At 44.6% G+C, this 20,327-nt stretch overlaps 1 protein-coding gene across 1 annotated transcript in view; it reads left to right on the top strand.

The window, feature by feature from the left end:
• The window catches only part of Hydin (HYDIN axonemal central pair apparatus protein), a 361,694-nt gene that overhangs the window by 52,556 nt on the left and 288,811 nt on the right, over positions 1-20,327 (top strand). Inside the window, exons 6-7 of the mRNA XM_085843582.1 lie at positions 6,632-6,831; positions 15,019-15,143. Of these exons, the coding sequence (XP_085699708.1) occupies positions 6,632-6,831; positions 15,019-15,143 (325 nt within the window). The remainder of the gene's footprint in view (positions 1-6,631; positions 6,832-15,018; positions 15,144-20,327) is intronic.

Here is a 20,327-nt window from a genome sequence, read left to right as displayed (position 1 = left end):
AAGAATGTCCATGATGTTTTCGACAATGACTGTGCTAATTTGCATCTCTGCCAACAGTCAACAAAGGAGTTGGCATTCTAACTCGATTCCCTGCTGTCTGTTACATTTCCCAGCCTGCTTTGCTGCAGTGTATGTGTAAGAACTGGCCAATGAGTGAAGGCAGCAGGATTCCCAAGGTTTCTACTTGGAGGCAGACAGTGCAGCAGGGGGTTCTCCCCTCTGTCCCCTGCTGTCCTTCTGGCCTCCAGCTTGACTGGAAGCACTGCATCCCCGGGGTCGCTCTAGCCCATGAGGTGACTTTGAGGAAAGAGCTGTGAGACAGACTGGCAGAAAAGAATTGGAAGCTGTGTCCCACCAGACGTTTAGACGCCCCATCAGTATGGCCCGCATAACCCTGTGTTTTGTTTTCCTGCTGTCTATAATAGACTGGAACTGTGACAAAGCCAAGGGTAGAGGTTTGCAGTAGTTCAGGCAGGTGACAAGGACTGTTTGAACTAGAGTAGTGACACTGAAGGGGAGTTAAGAGGTCTTATTAAAGCCACCAGGATCTGGATAAGGAAGTGAATTAAAGAATGGAGCTAGTGAAACTCAGAAAATTGTGGTCAGTAACTGAAAAAAATGAAGGCACCGTTTGCAGAGTGGGACAAGGATGGAAAAGCAGGCTTGCAAGGCTGGGACTCAGGAGTTAAATGTTGAATTGTCTCTTGGACTTGGAAAAGATATTAGTGATCTTGGCTCGAAGACATTTTATGAAATGCTGTGTACAGAAGCCAAGATGCTTCAGAGAGAACGGAAGGTGAGGGGGTGGTGACACTGGGTCCAAATTAACACCAGGAAGGAGTTTTGCTACAAAGTCATTGAAAAAAGTGGGAGGGGGGATAGCTAGAGGTGCAGTTTATATATAAAATATATAACATGAAGCTTTTCAAATGTGATTGTAAGCTGACGTGCTTATTCCTCAAAGAGGGAAGTCTAGAGATTCGGGGCAGCGTTGAAATGACAGAGAGGCTGGTGTCTAGTGTGTAGGAGAGAGGTTGGTCCTTGGAACAAGATGAAAGCAGATGGCATGCAGGTGAAGGAACAAGTACCCATTACTGGCAGGTGGTGTAAGAAGAAATCACTTGTCCTAGTGGATAACATCATAATACATATGAATTATAAGTAAATTCACATTATCACTTTATAGTAAATACCAAATGGTTAAAATAAATTTCCTATATCTCATCTCTCTTTCCATATGCAAGGTCAAAAGTCATTCTCTTAATGACATTTTTATGGAGAAATGTAGCTGTCCCCAGGATGCTGAGACCTCAGCTGGACCACAGGCCAAACCCAAGACGTCTGGCCAATCCCACTTTTAAACTCACTGGACTTTCTATACCAAGGAATTCCTTCTGAGAGTGACTCTGAGACTGAGAAGCTATGATATAACAGAGACTTCTCACTGGTCGAGGAATTCAGCAGGTTATCTGGGGTGCCAAGGGCGGACTTCCCTAATTCCCTGTCAGATCTGGTGTCTCTTGTTTGCCATTTCCTGTAACAGGCTTAGGAGTGAAGAAAAGGGAGAGAAGGGAAGTGAGGTTTTAAGCACATTGGCCTTGGCTTTGACATACAGCCATTTATTGGAGTAGAAGACACCATTTCCCTCTGCCATGTCTCCAAAGGAAAGAATTCTGACTGTACTTGCCTTCTACCAAGGGACTAATGTCAAAATCAAGACTCGCTCTTTTCACTCCCAGAGTCAGATCTTTTCTGCTCATATTTTTCTTCTGTTTTTAAGGATTGAAGTATGTCTGGAGGATGGGGTTGGGTGGTAGGGTTCAGGAAAAAGGCTGTCTGGACAGTACTGCTACTGGGGTAGCCTTTTAGGATGGAGAGTGACTCATGACTGAGCCTGTCATAGTAGAAGGGACAGCGCTTGGAGCCAATGTCCTGCCTTTGAATGGTGACCTGATTCCTCTGCATCTCAGGGCAGGGAAAGGGATTCCGTCAGCATGGGTAGTTGCTCCTGACTCACCAGTAAAGCACTGTATAACATAATCTATATATTGCATAATTTAACATACTCATACACCTACCTTTGGGGATTAGAGTGTGCCTTAAAGGAAGTGTTTAAAAATTGTCTTCATGGTCTTTCCTGGATGTAGGAATCAAGTAAGGAAAAACAAAAAACCAAACAAATTGCGACTTCATGCCTAACCTCTGTTTGGGAATTTGAGAAGATTCCACACCATCCCTGCTATCACATCAGTCGGCCTTCTCTGCTATCTCTAGCTGCCTTAAACCCTTGGAGCAAGACATAAGACAGGAGCCTGGAACTAAAAACAAAACACCCCAGGTTGGCCTGAGAGCCCCACTCTGCAGGACCCCCTCCGTGCCTTAATTAGCACTACTAGCCTGACTGCTTTCCAGTTTGTAATTCCCAACAAACCCTTTGCTGGCTGGGTTTGAGTACCTAAGGGAGAGAAAGTGAAAGCAGTGTTCTGCCTCTTTAAGGCTTGGCTGTCATCCCAGGAAACAATCCTTGAGATTGAATTCTAGGGGTTTTCCTAGGATCGGATACTCTGGTGCAGTTTGTACCTCCTTCTGTCCGGGTGTCATCAGTCCCAAGCTTGGCTTTGCTATCTGAAAAGCAAAATCAATTGCAAGGCTAAGAGCCCAACAACTTAACTTTAATACATCTTGGGAGTACTGTTCATTAATTTTTATTGCTCACGCCTACCCAAAGACTTTATGTTCGAAGTCTCCCTTGCCAGGAACTCTCTGTTCCTGGATCTCTCCTGGTTAGTTCCTTTTGCATTTCAGCTCTGCATCCAAAGGTCACCTCCTCCGGGAGGCGTCCCTGGTTATTTAAGACTAAGTAGCCCCTTCTCACAGCAGCGTTTGCCTTACTTACTATTCTACTGTGATAGAATACCATGATCAAGGCAACTTATCGAAGGGAAGGCTTATTGGAGATCATTGTGCCAGAGGGATAAGAGTCCATCACAGTCACCATTAGGCAGGCACAGCCAGCACAGAGGCACCTGGGCAGGCAGGCATGGCCACTGGAGCAGAAAGCCAAGAGGTCACATCTCAAACAGCAAGCACAAAGCAGGGAGAGATAGCAAACTGGTAGCAGGGTGAGGCTGTGAGATCTCAATGCCAACCCGCAGTGGCATCCTTCTTCCGGCAAAGCCACACCTTCTATGTGCCCCCAAATAACACCATCAACTTGAGACCAAGTGTTCAAATGCCCGAGACTATGGGATCCACTAGGGCTTTTGACATATTATTATTTTCTCAAAGCCCCCACCATGCTCTGAGCTCACCTTGCCCTAGCATAGGGACATTTTTCGTACTGCCACCATCATTACATCCACAACATGAGTAAGCACATATTGACTGTTCACCTGTCACCATATTTAGTATGTGAGAGTAACCGTGACAGACCATATTTATTGAGACCTTCCTCCCCGAAAGATGCTAAACTAAGCGAGCACATTAGTCCACAGTTGAGATCAGCATCATCTCCTGCTGGGGACTACTGTGGTGACCTACTAGCTGGCTTGTCTTTCTCTACTGAAGTCCCCGCACAGTCTGCCACCCTCATGGTCACCAGCACCTTTCCGAAACTATAAATTGGGTTGTGTTGCGATCAGCTGTCCACGGTGTGAATGCTTCCTGTCATCCTCAAGTCCTGCCACTGGCTTAAAAGATGCCGATTATGGGATGGATCCCCGGGTAGGGCAGTTTCTGGATGGTCTTTCCTTCCATCTCAGCTCCAAACTTTGTCTCTTTAACTCCTTCCATGGGTATTTTGCTCCCCATTCTGAGGAATGAAGTATCCACACTTTGGTCTTCCTTCTTCTTGATTTTCATGTGTTTTGCAAATTGTATCTTGGGTATTCTAAGTTTCAGCCAGCAAGATTTTGCTGACAGGGCCCTGATATAACTGTCTCTTGTGAGGCTATGCCAGTGCCTGGCAAATACAGAAGTGGATGCTCACAGTCATCTATTGGATGGAACACAGGGCCCCCAATGGAGGAGCTAGAGAAAGGACCCAAGGAGCTGAAGGGGTCTGCAACCCTATAAGAGGAACAACAATATGAATTAACCAGTACCCCCAGAGCTCATGTCTTTAGCTGCATATGTAGCAGAAGATGGCCTAGTCGGCCATCATTGGGAGGAGACGACTTTGGTCTTGTGAAGATTATATGTCCCAGTACAGGGGAATGCCAGGGCCAGGAAGCAGGAGTGGGTAGGTTGGGGAGCAGGGCAGGGGGAGTGTATAGGGGACTTTCAGGATAGCATTTGAAATATAAATGAAGAAAATAACTAATAAAAAATTGTTTAAAAGAAAAAAAAAAGATGCCCCGTGGTCACCCTGCCTGCCCCCACCTCTCCTAGGTCTCTAACTACTCCTCCTGCCTCATTTCTCTCTGGCCACAGGCTCTGAGTCATGCTCCCCCAGAGAGCCATCCCAGACGCATAGCTTCATTTCTCACTCTGGTCTTGGCTGATATGTAGAGCCCTTTGCAGCCTCCTTTCTCTGAGCACTGTTTTAATCTCACCTTGTTTGTTTCCTTGGTTGCTTGCTTATTTTCCATTCGGCGTTCTCCAATGCTGTATTCCAGATTGCCCTTCATTCAATAAATATTTGTCAAATTTTTGCTAAGTCCGGGCTATGGTGTAGTCAGTGAGATGGGAGAGCTAAGTTTAGATGGCACAGACAGTAAGGTCTCTGTGAGAGGGTGGACCGCTGTGCAGATCCTGAGAAGATGAAGGAAAAAAACACCAAGCATAACCAGAGAGAAGCCAGGTATGAGCGAACAAATGTTGCGTGTGGAGGCTCTGAGCGGGAAAGAAGGGGTTGTAGCTGCAGAGGTGAGCCAGCAGGACAGGAGGAGATGTGGCTGAGGAAAGGCCAGAGGCCTCACTGGGGAGTCCTGGAGAGCACGGAAGCCCTCAGCCTGTCCAGTCTTGGGGGAGACACTATCTGAAGTGACTTATAATTTATCTGGGTCCCTCTGGCCCTTAGATGGAAACGGGCTTTAAATAGGGAGGGTCCCATTAGCCCAGGAAAACCCGCAGTGCCAGGAGGAGGATGGCAAGACGTGTTGGACGCAGAATATTTCTTTGTTTAAATTTATTTTATGTATAGTAATGCTTTGCCCACATATTTTGTGTGTATGAGAGTTCTAGAACAGATCGCCTAGAACAGGAGTTACAGACAGTTGTGAGCTGCTATGTGGGTGCTGGGACTTGAATCCAGGTCTTCTAGAAGAGCAGCCAGTGCTCTTAACTGCTGAGTCATCTCTCCAGCCCCCAGAATATTTCCTCAAGGCAGGCTGAGTTCTCTCTCATTGTCTGGGATCCACTGCCTGATGTTAATTTTGTTTGACCGTGGGTGTGGTGGGTGGGACTCTCATCCAGTGGTAGGCTAGAGTAGACTTGCTCACATAACAGTGGTGGGGTCTCAAGAACAAGACTAGAACTACCAAAACTTCTGTAAACTTCCATATAAAACTAGCACAATACACGGTACTTTATGCTATTCAAAACAAGAGGTGCAGCCTACCCTTCACTCCTGATGGAGGTGCAGAATCATATTGTAAAGAATGTATGTAAAGAGACCCGTCATCAGAATCATCCATCCAAACACATGAGGTAGAAGGATGAATGGGGTTTGGATGCAGGTGTGTTCAGCCCACAGCCAGTGGCCTTCATAGCCCAGAATGAATATATGTTGGGAGAGGTCCTTTCCTGGGGAGACAAAAACAAGGGCTCCCTGATCCACATGAGATCACAACAGCAAATCCAAATACAATTCCACCGAAGATAACCCAAGGAACCAATGAGTTTTTAAAGATGGGTTGCCCACAAGAGCATAGGTAACCCCAACACAGCTGAACTGGAAAGTCTTGGCCCTGCATGGATGGTGGCTTCCCCTTCTGTTAATCTTACCTAGTCTAGATACTCTAGCTCCTTTCTGAGGGACCTCTGAGGCCATAGATGTGCAGTTAGGGCCTAATGTCTGGGAGAAACAGCTGGAATCTCAGTTGAGGTCTGGCCTCTCTCTCCAGCTCCTCCTCCTATGACAGCAACATTATCAACTCTCAACAAGCCTGACTTGATAGTGCTGGTCTCTTGCAAGCAGGCACCAGTGATCCACTGAGTATGCTGGCTGTCTCACATAGAAGACCATATTCTACAACACTATGTGCACTCCAGCACATGCTGAGACCGCAGTGTCAGCTTGTAATGCCAGAAGTTTGGACACCCCTTGTAGAAGGAGGACGTGAGGGACGAGTAGCAATCTTTGCATCTAAAGAATACACTGCCTTGACTTTCATCCCCCCACTCCCAGTGCCCCCCACTCCCCAGTGCCACCTCACCTCCCAACCATTGGAGACACCTGAACTCCAAGATTCTGTACTGCCTGATAGGTTTTGACATTTGGCCTGCCCTTCCCTTTCAGCAAGAAGAACATCAGTGAAAGCACACCTCTGCTTGTCCTGAGAGGTTTGGAGTGAAATACAATGCGTTGGTTGGCACGATGCCTGCCATAGCCCCTGTTTCTCCTTTTATGGTGAACATGGTCACCACTCTGGCGTCCCCCACAGCTAATGATTGTGCCCTCCCCCGGCAGGATTACGCCCACATGTTGACCTGCATCACTGAAAGAGAAAAGTTCATTGTGCCGGTGAAAGCCAGAGGGGCTCGAGCCATCCTGGACTTTCCCGACGAGCTGAATTTCTCCACTTGCCCTGTAAAGTACAACACCCAGAAGGTTCTGCTGGTCCGAAACATTGGCAACAAAGACTCCATGTTCCACCTCAAAACTCGCAGGTACGCATTCCTGCAGCTCCTGACTTTGATTGATTACAGCCAACTCTGGCTGGCACAAGTTTGAATATAGCACTGGGTTGGAGTGGGTTGGTGGGAGTTGGCGGGGGGTGGGGTGGGTGGCTGTTGCTTGTTACTGCTTCAGCTAGGAGACCTTGTTGATGCAGATAAGGCTGTCTCCTTATCCTGAACATTCCAGGTTTACTATCCATTTCTTACCAAATTTTACCTTCTTTAATACAGAAGATAACCCTTGGGAATGTATAAGGGTTAGTTTTTGACATAGGCTTTTGGCTGGATTAGTTTGCCATTGGTGATGCGTCAGATTATCATACATTCAGTAACTTCAAGCAATATAAATCAATAGTCCCATGCTGCTGTAGATAATCTCATGTTGCCATGGGTGTCAGCAGGCTGTTAGCCTTTCTGGAAGCCTGTGAGGAGAACAGACCCCTTAGCTCTTCATCTTCTACAGAGTTATCAATATCCCTTGACTTTCGATCCTCAATTTTTGCATGGGGGGGGAGCTAAGGGGAGGGAGAGAGAGAAAGATAGGTATGGTAGGGAGAAGCTAGAGGAGCTGCCTCAAAAAGCAGCCTTCATCCCTGGACCAAATCCCCAGGCAGTCTTCAAAGAGATTCAGACCAACTTCCTAAAGAGTCTTCTACCTACCCCCCCAAAACAGAGGCAAAGTCTGACTTTGAAAATGTTTTCAGAGGTTGCAGGAAGTTTCACATTACGTGATTTAGTTCTGCATAGCATATATTGCAAGGAGCATGGAAGAGCCAAGCATCTGTCAAGTCATAGAACAGACTGCTTCTTAACTCTGTCCAAGAGAGAGAGAGAGAGAGAGAGAGAGAGAGAGAGAGAGAGAGAGAGAGAGAGAGAGAGAGAGAGCGCGTGTGCGCGAGCTTCAGGGAGGCGTGGCTTCATTCAGGATATGTGATCAGGCTTAAAGGTACAAGTCCATGCTCTGACAATACTCAGTGCCTGTGACTCTGTAATGTTACATGGTGAGAAGGGACTGAGTTTATAGATACAAATAAGACTGCTCAATATCTGACCTTAAAATGTGATAGATCGGGCCGTCCTAGAGGCAGAGGTAGACAGATCTCTGTGTGTTTGAGGCCAATCGTGTCTGCAAAGTGAGTTCCAGGACAGCCAGGGCTATGGAGTGAGACCATGTCTCAAAACAACCAAACAAACAAACAAACAATCAAACAAATAGAAATGGGGCAGATCAATATAAGTTCATTGATGGTCCCAATATAAACACCAGAATTCTAGGAAAATAAAACAGAGTTCAGAGTTATGTATGGGAAGAGAACTCCACCTGCTACAACTGGCTTTGACAATGAGAAAGTTTATGTGAGAGAGGTTGTATCAAGGACACAAGGGTAATAAGTGATGGAGTTGGGTTGGTTTCAATTTGACATTTTATTGCATTTCTACAGTGTTCTGAACTCTGTGGAATAGTATAAAGCAAGACCATCTCTGCTTTCTCATGCCATGCAAACCTGGTAACCTGCTTTTAATCCCTGGAACTTATATGTGAACGAGGTTGAAGAAAATCTATTGTACATAGTCGTCCTCTATCTTCCATATGAATACCATGACAGACATGCACACATGCATACACTAGTAATAATAAACAAGCATACGCATAACTACTTTAGGGAGTAAAAAGAACCATTTGTTATGGGCACATGAATGGTGGTTATGGAGTTGGTGAGAAGGCTCCAGGGTTAGAAATGTATGCTACTCTTGCAGAGGACCCAGGTTCAGTTCCCAGTTCCCACTGTGGGAGGATCACCACCACATGTAACTACAGATCCAGAGCATCCGATGCCCTCTGCTGGTCTCTGTGGACACCGCACTTATATGTGCACATTATCTATTCCTCCCTCGACACACATATTTATACAATTTAAAGTACATCTGCAGTGGCGGTCACCAGTGGGGTCTTAGCAAAGATGATGACCCAGAGAGAAGGCAGAAGATCAAGCTGAGGCAGGAGATCAAGTGGTTTTCTATGACTTTTGATGTGTGAGCTCATTTTTGAAGAAGGACTTTCTCTGTAGAGTCCTTTTCCTGCTTGAAGGATACAGGTCTCCAGAGGAATTAGTGTTTCTTTCATCAGGCTCAGATCTACCTCTAACTCCATTTCGAAAGGGGTTTATCACCTTCTTCTGGCCTCTGTGGCCTCTTGCACACTCACAGTGCATCTAAACTCCTGCAGGCATACATATATGTATACAAATAAAAATATTTAAAGCAGTAGATTGATATTTTTATATATAAGAGAAGTCATCCAATATGGAAAGACAAATACAGGCAGACTATCTTCCTGGACCAGTTGGCTGATTCTTACATTTTTCACCTGTCAGTTTCTTACATACTAGAAACCTGTAAATGCTAAGCCAAAAGTCCAAAACCCAAACCAAAATAAAACAAAACAAACTCACATCCAACAGTGCAAGATTGCTGAAACAGATCTAAGGCATGTCTTTTCATTTAGCCAGGTAGCTTGCACAAATCATCCTATATTCTTAACATAGCAATCCTGAGTTAAAACAAAGAGTAAACTCAGGGACCAGTGTGGAGTCACAGGCATTAGAGATCCTGGTCCGGCATTCCCACTTAATAGCTGAAGGTGCGAGAAAGAACTGACGTATCACATTCTCTCATGAGGTTAACACTGAGGCTGTGTTAGCACACATCGGCTGGCTCAGAGGTTGTTCATGGTTCTTCTGTGTGGCTTTCTTTCCTGTGTAGCCCATGGTGTTCTTAGCCTCCTACATCATTGGACTCAATTGTGTCTGACCATGGGTCACCAGAAGGAGACTAGGGGACTTGGAGCTGGGGTGTTTCTAGTCCCTCTCCATCTTCAGCTGAATCCCCATCTAGCCTGCCATCAGACTGGCCTGCCATCAGACTGGCCTGCCATCAGACTGGCCTGCCATCAGACTGGCCTGCCATCAGACTGGCCTGCCACTGTTTAAACTTTTCCTGACTCCCAGGATCTGATAACACTGGTACCTCCTTCCTTTTGCTTCCAACTAAGGCTGGGAATGTCTAGCTGCTGCTAGCCATCCCTGGATACGCTAAGCTACGTTTCTCATTTTGCCCATCTTTTGTGTAGCCAAGTCTCAAATCCCCACTTTGCAAAGCCTGCTGTTTTCCTCTTTACCTGCTTTGTGAAGCCGATGGTCTCCAGCCACATTGCCAGTGCAGTGAATACCCCAAATCCTCCCAGCTTCTCTTCCAGCAATCCCTTTTTCTGAATTAGCTACACTCAGCTTCTGCTGTTTGCAACTGAGACTCCTCTCAACGGCAGTGAGCAGGGATGTGGATGGATTGGTAACTTGTTGGATCTGTGGATCAGAATCTCTGCAGAGACCCCCCCCCCAATAGGTATCCTTTCTGAAAAACCACTCAGGTAGTTCTGCCTCCTAGACAGAGGACTCCTGTCAACATGATTCTTAATAAAGACAACAAAGGTGGAGGGGGGTGACAGTTGAGGACTTTCACATCCAACGCCTCATCTCTTAGTCTGAACACCCTGAGGCTCTGGATACAATGAGAAACAGCCCATGGAAAATTCTGTTAAAAACAGAATCTTGGTTTTGTTCTCACGTAAATGACGATCTAACTCATTTCTAAGATGATTAGGTTTATAAGAAAAAAATTTCCCTCATGCATCTGTGGGCTTCTCAGATGCAAGAGTTGTATCTGGCTCTCTCATCTGTGTGTGCTCAGCACCTAGCAAATGTCTAGAATAAATAAGTGCTCAATAAATGTTTATAGGATGCCTCCCCAACAATATATCACACAGGCAAAGCTGCAATTGTAAACCTCCACAATCACTTAAACTAAAAATACATGTTCCAAAGACTATAAAATGGGCGTAATGGTTTCTTCAGTAATACAGGGAGCCACGCGCTGTGCTATAAACTATACACAGAACATCAACAATTACCATTCAGCTTTATTACGAATGTGACCTAGAACTCTAGCAGGTCACACAATAACTTTGGCTACTAAAGTGGGATTAATACACGGAAGTGGATCAGAGAGGATAGAGAAGCGACTTAAAGATCTAAAAGCTCAAGTAAGAAGTAAAATAGCGTTGGGGAGAAAAGGTAAAAATATGATCTTCATCTTTTTTTTTTTTTTTTTTTTTTTCTGAGACAGGGTTTCTCTGTGTAGTCCTGGCTGTCCTGGAACTCACTTTGTAGACCAGGCTGGCCTCGAACTCAGAAATCCGCCTGCCTCTGCCTCCCAAGTGCTGGGATTAAAGGCGTGCGCCACCACACCCGGCTGATCTGCATCATTTAATATTCCAAGGCTAGACTCATGGTTTTTCAGAAGACCAAGTTCCTTCCATAACTAAGAATTTGATATTCATGAGGGTGTCATATCAAAACCAAACAGTTTAATAGACAAAGCCCGCCTTGCCCCGCCCCCCCCCCCCAGAGGATCGCCACTTCTCACTTCTTTGTGAGTGAGTTTCCTGACACTTGATAGTTTGCAGGCAGCTCAGCCTGAAGGCCCCTAGTAAAATGAAGTGCAAAATCAAATTACAGGCCGTGTTTAAGCAAGCACTAGTGCCTAATGCACTCTATCCAATTAGCATCTGATTTAGCGGGAGAGCTCTGGGAACTGCAAGAGGCCGGCTAGGGCCATCCCAGGTGACTTCCCTCACTGCTGAAGAAGTTTAGTGTAATCTAAAACTAACAATTAGTGTGCAGGGAAAGCATCCATTACCACTTTATAGAATTTGGAACTCCTGCAGGTCAGTCCTACAGGCCCGACCCTGGTGTCACCTTCTCTAGAGAAGATTAGCTGAGGTTCTGCGATAAGATAACCTCCAATTCATTTCAAAATGTTCTCTTGCTACCAAGGTGTATTTGAGAGGAAAATAGAGGTTCAATAAAAAAGATATTATCAAGTGGAGAGGCAAAGATAGGAGACCTTACCGCCATGTTATTGTCAAAGCCAGGAAACTGGGCCCCATCCTCGGGGTGTCAGAGTCTTCCTGAACCAGAAGGGAGGAAAGGACCTCAGACTTGGAAGGCTCATCATCTTCCACAAAGGAAGGTCTCCTTGGCTACCGAATGTTTACTCCTTTTCTATCCCAAGACACTATAAAAAAAAATTAATGAACGATGGCAAATGTTTTATTGGCTTTTGTGATTTGACTGTGGGCTAAGGGGTGCAGCTCGGTGGCAGAGCATGAGTCTAGCGTGTTCAAGGTCCTGGGTTTGACTCCCACAATATTTTACCATAATTCCATCCAACCGCCTCTGCTGTATGCTCCTGTAGTTAGAGGGTGGTGCGGATGGCAGAGACCCAATTGTCAACATGCACACAGGACTCCCACAAGCAGAAGAGGCCTGGGGAGGGCAGGAAGTACCCAGCCTGGGGGCAAATCTCGCTCTCCCCCTCCCCTCTATTTCTGCCACAACTGGACAACTTTAGGCAAATTACTCACTCTTAGGGGAACCTGTTCTGGTCATGTTTAAAAGTCAAGTGTGTTACTACTTACCCAAGGTATGTTGAATGATTCAGAAGTGTGTTATGTGTAGAACAGCCCCATGATAGAGTGTCCAAGCCCTCACCCTGCCCGCCCACCGCCAGGTCCTTCCTCTGGGTCCTTCCTGTCTCTTCCTGCACTTCACCTTGTACCAGAATTTGCTTTCATGGCTCCTTCTCTCAGTAGCTAAGAACCCTTCAGAGGATGGGAGGAAACTGGAATTTTCAAGAGCACTACTCTATGTGCAGACCCACACAGGTGCTCCACACACGTAGCCTTCTCTGCGAGTGGTGACTTTTAATCAAAGTTGAGGTCAGTGATAGCAAAAGGAGCAAGCATCGCATGAGGGATTGTCTGAGAGGATCCCCACAGTCCCAGGCTGTCTATATAGGAGGCACAGTGTGCTTGGACAGAGCAGGAGCAGTGCTTGTGGGTAAAGAGAGCAAAGCCTCACCACCTACCCTACCCCAGCTGACTGGGAGTGTGGCAAAGCATACAGGGGGCTAGACACATGTGAACATGTGTAACCAGGACGCAGGACCTGGGCAGGAACAGATGGCATGTGACTTTGGATGCTGAGGGTTTGAACTGTATAATCGGATAGATCACAAGGCCCAGTGATGGTCTCTGAGCGGGAGACTCTTAAGTCATGTTGCACATGGTGTGTGTGTGTGTGTGTGTGTTACACTCTCCCCAGAGCTGAATGAGGGAGAGGGAGAAAGGGCAGGGATACAAGGTTGAACTTAACTAAACAGCCAGGTGTGTCGTTGGGTTCCTTCTTCAGCATCCCTAGAATGCCAGTGCAGGAGGATAAAATAGCAATAACAGCAAACATTTGCATCATACAATACCTCTATGTGCCAGACATTATTATCCCAAACATTTTACCTCTGTTGACCCTTTACTGCTCACTGTAACCTTATGAGGCAGATTCTGACTTGACCCATTTCTAGTTGAGAAAACTGATTTCTAAATGACTCGTCCAAGGTCATGGGCCAGCCAGACTTTGGGCTCATTCAGCCATCGCCAGAGGTTAGTTTAGAAGCAAACAACTCCAGGGCACCCAACAGTAGTGCAGAGGGCCCACTGGAGAGTTGGTATCGTGAGTACCAGGAAAGGAGAGAGGAAGGAAGAAAGAAGATCAAGGAACGGAAGAAGAGATCCAAACAGGGGGCAGCAGAGAAAGCGAACAGGCATTTTCTCTGGAGGCCACAGAGGTCCTAGTAAGTAATCGGGGTACCTAATGTGACCCTTGTATCTGCTCTGTACCCCTGTGGCAGAAAGCTTGGGTTCTCAGGAGCTGAGTCCATTATATACAGGCAGACTTAAGGGATGATGATTCTAAATGCCGTGACAGTAGATAGATGCAAGTCCCGGGAAACAGCTCAGCCTGCCGCCACACTGCCCAACACATTACTTTGAAAAACTAGCAATTTAATGATGTGCAGTTGACCATGAAAATAATTAAATGGTCTGGATTTCCTGTTTAGAAGCAAGAGCTCTGTGAGTCGTTCGAGGTGCTTCATGATCCGGTCCAGCTTGCTATTCTCTTCCAGGGCCACCAAGAGAAACTATCTCCCACTGCTCAGGTGTCCCCCTGTGTCTCAAGATGCAGCATTCTCTCTATGCATCCCCTACCTTTCCTTGCCTTGTGCATATACAGGGAGCTGACCTCTATGGTGTGGCTTAATAGGTCTTTTGGCTATTAATTTTGCCTCAAATCCATCATAGCAGTGAGGGTAGGGAAGAGCAAGATACTCCCCAGCACGGTGGACACTTTGGTGGCCTTTTCCTTCTCTCCTCTGTATTCCACCCAGGTACCTAGCCCACAGGGTGGTACCACCTGCATTTAGGATTTCGCCTTTAGTCCATCCTCTGCAGAAGTATCCTCTCAGACTTACCTAGAAGTGTACCCCAGTAATCTCATAGGCCATTTAAAGCCTCGGCCAACTTGACAATAAGATTAGCAGTCATGGTATGGTTTGCTTTACGCAGCTTCCTAGACTGCCTGCCTCCTTTTGCTCACTAGGCAGCCATATCCTGGGATTCCTGTGCAGGTTTCTAAGTCCCCCAACCCCTTTCTCGTGACTTCTTGGGCCTATAGACAGTAGGAACCATTACAGACTTTTAAACATGTTAAGGTCCCTGCACTCCTCCCAATCTCTACAACAGAACCTTGTTACGCTTTCCCAGTGCCTCTACTCTGCTCTTGGGACTCCGATACAATTTTCCACTACTAAGACACTCTCTCCTCTGAGCTCTTGCTATACCTGACTTTCAACCCCTGGAAAGAAGTATTCTTTTGCAAACAACAGTATTTGCATACAGGTTTCCGTCTATACTTACCATTTTATTCCCAGCAGGACTATCACCCTGTCCCCCACCCCGAATTTAAAAAAAAAAAAAAAAAAAAAAAAAAAAAGATCTGAAAGACAAGAATACAAACAGGAGCATGGTCTGGCTCTTATCTTGCTGGTCGATTGCTGTTATTTTGACATTAAAATTACTCCTTTCACATCGGCAGGAAAATCATACGACACTCCTAGACTGGGAAGGTAGCTGTGAGCTGTACAAAGATCTAGAACTTGCGTCTCCTCTCCTCGTGCAGAGCTCGTGAGAAATGGGCTCTGACAGTGTCTCCATATATTTTGCAGTCCATACTCAGTAGAGCCAACGGGCGGGATTCTCAACGTGGGCGAATCCATGCAACTGGAAGTGGATTTTGAGCCACAGACTGTGGGCAGTCACGATGGAAAACTCATTGTGACTTATGACACAGGTATGCTTTTTCTTTCTTTTTTTCCTTTTCACTTCAGTTCTACATAGTAAGAAGGGGCAAATGGAAACACATGAGGAAGCTAGGATCCCTTTTGGTGGCATGAGCTTATAAGATCTGAAAAGTGAAGGGCCAACCACATATGAATGTTCCCACCAGAAATGATGCCAAGTCTTGTAGAATTCCCATCCAATTGGCTGCCCGACACTGAAAGCCCGAGGAATTCGGGACTCAGGGTGGAACCTACACTAGAAACTCACAATGATGGGCAGAGGTTATGAATATGTGTTTGCAAACTTGAAGGTAGTGTCCCTCAACCCCTGTGTGCTTTCTGTTTGATGCGTAGCTCCGTTTGTCTGCTTTTAAAATGCATGTAAATCCCAGTTCAAAATATTAGTGTCTGTACCCAATACTCTACTTAAAAATTCAGTGGTCTTAATCCTTGCATCAAGCAAGTGTTGTCCCTAATTAGCATCTTGCATAAATCCTGGACTGTATGTGTTGCCACTAACGATCACATCCGGGAATTACATTGGGTTTTGGTTGTTTTGTTTTTTGTGGTATTTTTCTAATGTTTCACTTGCAGCCATGTAGACTGCTGTCATTTGAAATATGCAGATGTAGATGTACACAGCCAGCCATAACATCTAGGTCACAGGTCAGAGTTGGTGGCTTTGTACCTTTGTGTCAGAGCAGGACAATTCCAGCCCTTCCCTTACGACCCGTGGTTAAATGGTCCTGGCTCGACCTTGGCCAACACAACAGCCTCACACAGCCTCACACAGCCAGTGGCATGGCGGAATGTCTTACCTGTTTCTGTCAGCTGCAATTCACTGGCTGCCAACCCAAGGTGACCCAGCTTAAACAAAAGAGGACCCTTTTGACCCACACAGGTAAAAACACTTGTCATAGCACAGCAGGACATGACTTTCCAAAGCATCTGGGCAGGTTTTACATGGAGTCCGCCAGCAAAGGCTGAGAGTTGCAGCTGCCTCCTCCCGTTCTCAGCACTGCCTGCCACTGTGTTCGCCTTCAATACACTAGACCTGTAGACTGGAATCAAAAGAACGGCTTCAATTTTCATTTCTCTAATTTATGATATAAGACATCTTTTCAGGGATAACTGGCCATTCCTGTATCGTTTCTGTTTGTTTAGATCTTCTGCTTGTTTTTCTTTTATTATGCATTTAAGTAACCTAAGTAAACAATCTAAAGTTACTCACCAGAAAGATGTAAGGTTCTTTTCTCCCAGGATACAGCATGCCTTTTAATTTCTCCACTGACAGTTCTTGATGAGTCATGAGTTTCAATTTTAATAAAAATCTGTTGCCATCTTGTTTTTCTTTTCAGATAAATTTTTGTTTTCTCCCTGCTAAGAAGTCAGCCTTTTCTATTCTGTGGTCGTGAATATATCCCATGTTTGTGTATATGAGCAATATAGTTTTAGCTCCTATGTGTAGGCGAAAGATCCAACTTTGACTTGACTTTCTGTGAGAGGCATCACTTTCTTATGCACACTGTCAGCCTCCCCCGCTCTCATTACCTTGCTCTTAATCACTGTTCCCTAGTGGACACCCTGTGAGATTAAAACAATTTCCTTCACTCCCTGGCTCTCTATGACTCTCAGTCTTGGGTGGACATTGGGTTTCTATCAGATGCCTTTATTGACATTACCAAAGACTAACTGGTCTTTATCCTTCTTGTATGATGATTGATTGAAAGTGCTGCTTTCTGATATAAATACAAATGTTCACTTCTGATAAATCATTGACATAGATTTGCTAATGGTTTGTTTAAGAGGTTAGTGTTTGCTCTGGCCGTTTTTGTGTGTCAACTTGACACAAGCTAGAGAACGGAGCCTCAGCCGAGGAAAAGCCTCCATGAGATCCAGCTGTAAGGCATTTTCTCAATTAGTGGTCAGTGGAGGAGGGACCAGCCCCTTGTGGGTGGAGCCATCCCTGAGCTGGTGGTCCTGGGTTCTGTAGAAAAGCAAGCTGAGCAAGCCATGAGGAAGCAAGCCAGTAAGCTGCACCCCTCTATGGCCTCTGCATCAGTGCCTGCCTCCAGGTTCCTCCTCTGTTTGAGCTCCTGTCCAGACTTCCTTTGGTGATGAACAGCAATGTGGAAGTGTAAGCTGAAAAACCCTTTCCTCCCCAAATGTTCTTTTGGGTCATGGTGTTTCACGGCAGCAATAGAAACCCTGATTAAGGCAGTATTCAAATTTGTAAGGAAAAAAAAAAACTATACTCTAATTTTCTTTTTATGTAAATAGCTATCTCAGATTTTAGCCGGATGAAACAAATTAGTCTTTAAAAAAAAAACCAGAACACACATTTTGAGCGTACAGGAGTTATCATCTTCTTTTATTCTTTGAGAGAAGGCTTGTGTTGTGACTTCCTTAAATGGCTACGAAGTTCTCTGTCCAAACCATGCTTTTCTTTTGCAAAAGAGGTGCAGATTCCTAATCACTGGCTCCCATTTCCTAAGCCAACTTTAAGGATATTTTGCCATCCTTTGAGATCTTAAGTTCCAAGTTCAGGATTGTTCAGAACAGGCACTTCTGTCTTTGTGATGCTCGTAAGCCGGCTGGCTGCCCTCCTTCCTCCTTAGCCGTGTGGTCTATCGCTGCGGCTGTATTAGTTTTGTTCACGTGCTCAGAGGGCCAGCTTTCCTTTGATTTTTCTTTACGCTTCACATTTTTCAAACCTTATTTATTTTTCTTCTTTATTATTTCCCCAGCTTCTTGTGGTGGTTCTCAGGCTTAGGGGGAGTGCTTAAAACACTGACGTTTAACATGTTCTCTTTCAGCATTTTATAAGATGTACACTTTAGACAAAATTCTTTTATCGAAAGCTGGCTTTATCTTCAATGCATATATTTTAGTAGGCCTCATTTTCCTGGGAAGTTAAGGATTTAAAATCTGCCGGTTTTAGTTTTCCTTAGGCCCAAAAGGTATTTAGCAAAACAATGAATAATCATCAAACTCTTGGGAATTTTATAGCTAGTTACTTTGTATTTTTTGTTTGTTTATTTGTTTTTGGTTTCGTCTTTAATTCTACCAGTGACAGAAAATGAATTCAAAATGATTTTAGTCCTGGAACCCTACTGAAACTAACATTATGGCCCAGAATGTGTTCGAGCTTGGTAAATGTTTCCTGTATTGGGAGCAGGTTACATGCTTCATAAATGACAATTAGTTACTAATTACTAATAACCATGGCAGTCAGCCTATAGCTCTACTAACGTTTTATCTCTTTTGGACAGCTGGTGAAAGTTACTAAAAATCACAAGTATAATTATGGATTTAGCATTTCAACTTTTGTGCCACCAATTTTCACATTGGCATTTTAAAACCCTAATGCTTGCTATGTATACATGTTGTATTGATGTAACTTCCTGTTGAATTAACCATTTTATTATGATGGTAGCTTACTGTTAGTGAGAGTCCTGGCATTTGTGGAGTAGAAAAGCTTCCTTTTGATTCATGTGGATGTGCAATGCTCTTTCTAATCCTTCGCTTTCAACTTTCCCACGTCTTCTTATTTAAAGTTTGACATTTAGAAGAATCAATCCCCAGGTGGATATTTTTTAATTGACTCTGAAAATCATCCTTTTATCGTTATTATTTTATATTATTATTAAATCTTTCCATTTGGCCCTTTTATGTTGAATGAGATTCCTGACACATGACATATTTGGATTGAAGTTGCTGACCACTGTTATTATAAGCACTGTGGGAAAAATGATAAATTGAATTTTAACTGCCGCCTTCCTATTATTAGCTATTGGTGTCGTTAGGTAGTGACATTTAGAAATGAGTGCTTATATACTCAATCAATGATGTATTTTTCCCATCTTGATATCCACAGGTTTATACAATATCAATTTTGGTTTTGTCAGCCCGTAAAACTAATGTATCAGGGGAAAAAATGTTGCCCTAAGAATTACCTTTTAGTCACAACACACAAAATTTTAAGCCAGGAGTCTGAAAGGGAATAACATGGGCTTTTGTCCTCACAAAATTATTAGTTTATTAAAAACTTACTTTCAAAATACTGCTCATTTCATTTTTAACTCATGCTTGTAATATGTTAATGTATTTAAACATATCTAACATAAAATGCTCTAATTTTGGAGTATAATTTATGAGTAAATGAGTCTTAATGGGTTGCAGTATAATTTAGAAAAGTTTTGCTAAGTTTTGAGATCAGTCATTTTAGGTATTCACATGATAGAGTCAAAGCTTGAAAAGCCAGTCATAATCTGACCCAGTCAAGATCCATTCCAGTCACAGTCTAATCTAGTCACAATCATATCAGTCACAATCAGATCTAGTCACAATCTAATCCAGTCATAATGTAAGCCAGTCACAGGCAACCCAGTCCAGATTTTAAGGGGAAACTGGAGCCCTGTGACATTGAGTGGCTTCCTGAAGGCTACATATCTCATCCAACATCCAATTAAAACTCAGATGTGGACTCTGAGCCCCGAGAACTGTCCTCTCCCACCCCCACTCCCACCCCAGGGCCGTCAGGGCCGTCTCCCTAACCCCTTGTATTACTTACTATACAACCACTTTCCTCTTTGATTTGCGGGCTTTGAAACGCAAGTCATTCTCACAGAGGGCCTGGATTCCGGTTTCCCTTCCTAGAAGTATCTGGAGTGATACCTATACTTACACTGCTATCCTGTGCTGAAGGACAGGCAGTTTGAACCACAGTGAATATTTTGTGTATTGAAGCTTTGCTAGTCTCGGAGAAGTTCATGTCCCTGCTCTGAGTGCTTCTGCCAACTGTGGAAAATGAATGATCGTTCTGAAGACTAAAGACAGTATTGCTTGCATAAAATGAGCTGTCGATAAGACTATGCTCTCGTCTGTGTGGTAGGTTATCAATGGCCAGAACCTTACATTAGTGGAGAGCAGTAATGACTGCCTAAGCTCAGGCCTCATGCAGCCCTTCCAGACAGCAGTGGTCTTTGTCTTCCCGTGTCACCTCGTAATCACGAGACTGAGCCCTCTGCAGCTGCTTGAACTATGGATTGATTTCAGGAAGGACATTTAATATGGGCTGTTGATGAATGGCTTTTCTTTATGCTTCCTCAAACAAGGTTCTAGAAGAAAGCTCACTGAATTCTCCTCAGCGGGAAGTGCTCAGTCATATTTCCAACAGTTGTATTTGTCCCGCC

The sequence above is a fragment of the Mus caroli genome, unplaced genomic scaffold, assembly GCF_978045245.1.
Source record: "Mus caroli unplaced genomic scaffold, Mus_caroli_1 scaffold_10, whole genome shotgun sequence".
Classification (NCBI taxonomy): domain Eukaryota; kingdom Metazoa; phylum Chordata; class Mammalia; order Rodentia; family Muridae; genus Mus; species Mus caroli.
This window is presented reverse-complemented; position numbering and strand designations above follow the sequence as displayed.